Below are 5550 nucleotides of genomic sequence, written 5' to 3'. Positions count from 1 at the left end.
GGGTTTAATGCATCGTACGAGTTGAAAACGTTTGAGTCATTAAAAACACTTATCAGCGTAAGCAATTCTATAAGACAAATGTAACACCTCATGCGTTTCAACAAGTCTTGAAATTAAGAATGATATTGACAAAGCAATTGTGGTGGAATCAATGACATGGATCAATATCTCGATAACATGGCCTACTAAACGATACTGTTTAGATATCGAATGGAAAATGGTTACATTTGTTAAATCTCGAGGTGAAAATTTTGAAAAACGGAGACTATTTCGCGAAATGTGGGGGTCAGTGAGTTACTTCAATGGAGTCAGATTTTATTTTGTGTTTGTAATTGGAAAAACTCGCCAACACCTCCAAAATCTTATTGAGAACGAAAGCAAAAAATATGGGGATGTGCTTTTAATCGATTTACTTGATGTTTATGGGTGAGTTAAATAAACTTTATTCAAACTGTTTTTTTTCAAAACGTTTATAATCTGGAAAGGATTGAATAAGATAATAGCAATAGAAATATCCAAAAAGATAATTAGGCTACGTATTTTGTTCATCAACTATTTGTTCTTTCTTTTAGAGTTTAGACTATCAATCGATAGCAACAAAATTACACAAAAACCTAAAAATATCAAAGTAACAATAATAGCCTTCAAAAAAAAGTTAATTTGATTAGCACTAATTACTCAGTAGCATAACTTGTAGATCTTTCACTCAAACATTTGTAATACGTACCCAATGTTGATTGGAATAAACTATAGCTAACCACATTTCGTGCTTTTCACAAAGAAACAAGAAAGAAAATTTAAAAAGCAGTTTTGCAAATTGCAGCTAATGATTTGGAATCCGCTACGCTTGGATGTTTATTATTATCTTTTCGCTTTTGTCAATTCATTGTAACATTGGTATCTTACAGATTCTTTATGCAATATGCATTGCATACCGTAGCCTACATAAACTATTCTTGAAGTAAAAAATGAATTAATTTATTTTTCAGAACCATACCCGAAAAGACCTTGGCGGGTATGCAATGGGCAGCACAATATCTTCCTGGAAATTATTTATATTCATCCGCTGATGATGACATTGCTGTTGATTTTTGGGCAGTCGTAGAATATATTAACAAACATTGGAAATTAGCAATTGAATCAAAATGGCCAGAATTTCCAATAATTTGTATGCATAAAACTAGAACGAAAGACAGACCACTTCGAAAAAGAAACAACAAGTATTACTTGCCTTTCAGCCAATACAAGTGGCCGTTTTTTCCAAAATTTTGTCTTGGTGGAATGTACACCACAAGCGTAAAAGTTGCAAAGATATTATGGGAAGTCTCTAGAGATGAAGAGCGTATTTTGATGGACGATGTGTGGATAACAGGAATCCTCCGAGAGAAGTCGCTAATGCCAAGTCAAATGGTAATTGAAGTACATCCACCGGCGGCATATCACCACCACTGGAGAGTTTCTCCACTAAGAAACAGAGCACTTTGGGAAAAGTTTGTTGATTCATATAACGCGACTTCCGTGTGCCTTTTGACTTTGATGTAACACTTTTCACATGCAACCGTTTTTTAATCTAATAATGTAGTTATTGTCTAATCTAAACTCTAAACAAACGTAACTTTCGCTAACTGCGGTTAATAGCCTGAAGACTTGGTAATAGCAAAAAGTATAAATATTTAAAATTCCTGCTATAGATATGGGTTAACCCTTTAACTGCCACGGGCTCTTTAAAAAGCCCAAGCCCTAAAAAAATACACACTTTTGCAATCACTATAACTTTGTTTGCCAAACTGCATTGGTCTTACTTTTTTAGAAAGAGGTAGACTTGCATTGCCTAAAAGTAGAAAAAAATTACTAGGTTTGTATTTGAACTTTTTCTTCAATTTTTAATTATTTACAGAATTTTTTATTTTTTGTGCAAAGTGAAGTTTATGAGGTCCTTTCTTCGCATAAAGCATAAACATTACCGTGACAACGCTGCGTGGTAAGCTTTACACTTGCCTGACGTCTAGCGGTGATGTTTACCGCGGTTTGAAGTTTTTTTTTCAGATATCTAAACGGAAACAAAAAAGTCAAAAAAACACAAAATTTTTGTAGTTTGTCAAAACTTTTAGTCATTTAAGGCATTTTTAAAAAAAATACACAAAATTTGTAAGCATATTGTAAAAGACTGTTGAAAATGCAACACCTTTCATGTTTTAATTTTTTTTCTGGCAGTTTCCGTTCTCAAAATACAGCAGTTCAAAATCAAAGCCTTGCTCAAAGTAAATTCTGAAAAATGCATCAAAAAAAGCGTGGCAGTTGAAGGGTTTTAAATAAGCTCAGTAAAGTAAGGCCTGTATTGCATAGCCCAGTGAAAAGTTTTTTTAAAATTGGAAGGGGGCTTTTCTGGTTGGCCCTGATGTTTCAGAATCAAGACTAGGCTTCTTCGAAGCGAAATGGATGATGATGATGATGAAGGCTTTTAAAAACTTGAGTGGCAATCGCCAATATCAATCTGCAAATTTAGGTTACTTTTATAACACTGTGTTACAGTGGCGGCTCGTGGTCTCAAAACATGGGGGGGGGGGGGGCTGCATCAACCAGTAGGCTAACCTAGTATAAATAATTATAAACCTGTACCGGACTGAGTTATAAATGCACTGAGTTAGGGTCAGTAGCGTAGCCAGGAATTTTGAAAGGGAGGGTTTTGACGACCCAGCGGCGGGGGGTCTGGGGGACCTTTCCCAGAAATTTTTGAAAAATTACTTTGAATTTGGTGCATTCTGAGAGCATTTTCAACAAGAATGTGGTTACCAATATTCCTGTAAAATGGTGGTGTCTGGTGGCATAGCAAAAGGATAAGATCATGTTTTCTTCGGCATTTTTCGGAAATTAGCGAAGTCTCTATGTTTTCTTATTGCTAATTCCTGGCTGAGATGTTTGGTATTGGCAAAACTCGCTGTTTTAATGCAATTTTGTTTAAAATTAGGCAATTTCTTTTTAGACTGAAAGCATCATTCTCAATATCGTTACGTCACACGCATGCCAAAGGGGGGTTGTAACCCCCAACACCCCCCCCCCCCCTTGGATACGCCACTGTTTAGGGTTAGTAACACAGTAACATGTTCTTTTAATTGGCTGTCGTTTAATGTTTTTGTCATTTAAAGTAAACTTTTGATAATGGCTTGAATTTAGTCAAGTTTAGGTGGTCACCAGATGGAGCTAGTACTATTTTGGGACTTGGTATTAACTTAGTTGGTTAGATCTATGCTTGTGCTTTCCAACGATAGCAAATTTGTTGAAATTGAACAACAAATGAATAAATGGGAGACAATTTCCTTCAGGTGTTTTTCAGTGCATTTCCACCCCGTACTTCCTCCTTTATAATAGTCCATTCCAACCTGTGTGACGTATCATGACGTCTTCATTCCAAAAGGACAAATTGTGAAAAAGCACCAATAATAATTACAGTAATTGGCTTTACTTCACATCAAAACTAGTCTGTCTCAGTGACTTCTCAAAACACAGACCAAGTAAAGTAACCTACGATCCCTTCATCTAATCACCGATAGCTTCCACACGCTTACCCTAAAGATTTACGAGAACCAAAGTTGGAATCCCTGACCAGGGTCTGTTCTATTTGCAGTCCCTACAGTACAGCGCTTGTTCAGTGACGCTAGAAAACTTTTTTCTGAAAAACTACGTCATAAAAAAAAGAACAAGCAACACCGAACCTGCAGAATATGCAGACCCAGAGTTGCCAATTAATTTTTGTAACACAATTTTTTTTTTATTACAAAAAAAAATTAATATTAAGAGTTTTTTTATTTCTTCAAGCGAAATAAATTAAAAAACATGGCAAAACTATCTATATGTAATATAATTCACAAATGCAAAAAAATGTTGGGGGAGCTGCAGTCCCGCAGTCCCTTATGACGAGCCGCCACTGCTGTGTTAAAATGTTACCATCTTTACATGATATACATCTTGGCAATAGGCTACTTATTTTTCAGTCGACTGTAGGCTATAAGAGACTGGGGTAAAGTGTGCAATGGGGTAAGATGAGCAACTTCTGTTTTTGAAAAAACGAGTGGGCGGAATTTATTTTTTCTTTGTCCCGTAATGCCACTTCAGTCAATGTATTTGTTATGTCCAATGATAAGCCCATTTTACAATGATATACCTACTGTTTAACCCTTACGAGGTTGGGCTCCCTGGAGTCTTGCTCAGTTTGGGGGGGGGCTGTCGATTCTTCTTATGCTTTAGGAGTGATATCTCTGTTATTTTTTAAGGTACGGTTTCAAACTTTGGGATTCACTTTGTAAAATTATTTACGCTGAGCATATCCGAAAATTAAACCTATGTGAATTTTAGAACTGCTCATAGACGTTGAAATGTTGAGGTGACTTATGACTTTTGGATTATTTTGCGATTAAAGCGATTGTAGCGTGAGTTTACACATTATTTTTTGATAGAGTAATGAAGAACATGCATTGCAATGTTGTGATTAAATTTTTTTTACATAATCTCAATTTGAATCTATATTTTTCATGCAAAATAATAACTTTTCCCACGCTCAAAATAAACCTCGCTACTTGACTAAAAGAACAATGCTTCATCTATTACATGCAGTAATGAGATTTCTGAACGCGTGTCACACCAATTTGGATTATGATCTTGTGACCTCGGTTCCAAGAACAGCAACTCCTACGCTTTATTAACAAATGTAGACCAGCTGAAGAAGCAGGGTCGCGTTTATCAAATACTATTATGTAATCCACGAAACGAATGGAAGATCATGCAACAAAAAACGCGGTTTAAATGCAATGTATTGTAGTTGCAACAGCGTCTCTCAATGTAAGTTCAATGTGAACTCGGCTACATACAAGGCTAGTACTAGGAGTAAGATTACCCGATAAAGTCGATGATGCTCTACGTAAACAGAAGTCAGAAAGAAATTCAAAATAAAACAGTTACGGTTCATTAATAAACAGAACGTCACAACGCTTTTCACCAAAAGGAAAATCTGTAATGCCTCGGGTCATTTTCTTGTGGATTCAATAAGCTCTCTAAGATTCATATGCCACACACTATAATCCAAACAATATTTAGATTTATTCAAAGTAGTATTTATTATGCGTCAAATCATTGTGAACCTGGAGAAATACTTTACAAAGAATTAGCTGCCTAATGGGCGTTTATGCGATAAAAATGTCAGTTTGGCAGCAAAATATTGATAAGTATTTTGATTTGGTTACAGCAATACCGGACTGCAGCAATTGGCACAAGGCTCTTGCAGCAACGTTTTTCAACTTGATTCAATGGTAAAGCAACCTGTGTTCTGTCAGGTTATGTACACACAAGTTCAGAAATATTTAGGAATATGCAATGAGGCACATTGAAATTACAAGTGACTGCACATTTACAGTTCGATAATACGAGGAATTGAATACAAGCTAATACAATCATTTCGACGTGGATTCAACATTGCAAGACAATGTGAACATGCGCGGGTTTGCAATTAGATTACTTCTCTTCTATCCTTGTTTGTATAAAAGTCATAAAATCAGT

The 5550-nt window shown here is 35.7% G+C and overlaps 1 protein-coding gene across 1 annotated transcript; it reads left to right on the top strand.

The window, feature by feature from the left end:
• Positions 1-250: 250 nt before the first annotated feature.
• LOC145778896 (beta-1,3-galactosyltransferase 2-like) lies at positions 251-1746 on the top strand. The gene is made up of 2 exons (XM_082590485.1): positions 251-426; positions 990-1746. Exons 1-2 carry the CDS (start codon positions 278-280, stop codon positions 1540-1542), a joined length of 702 nt encoding a protein of 233 aa, XP_082446611.1. The 5' UTR covers positions 251-277; the 3' UTR covers positions 1543-1746.
• Positions 1747-5550: the final 3804 nt, after the last annotated feature.

This window comes from Aplidium turbinatum, chromosome 10 (genome assembly GCF_918807975.1).
Source record: "Aplidium turbinatum chromosome 10, kaAplTurb1.1, whole genome shotgun sequence".
NCBI classification, from domain to species: domain Eukaryota; kingdom Metazoa; phylum Chordata; class Ascidiacea; order Aplousobranchia; family Polyclinidae; genus Aplidium; species Aplidium turbinatum.
Note: the sequence above shows the minus strand (reverse complement) of the source record. Positions and strands in the feature narration are given on the sequence as shown.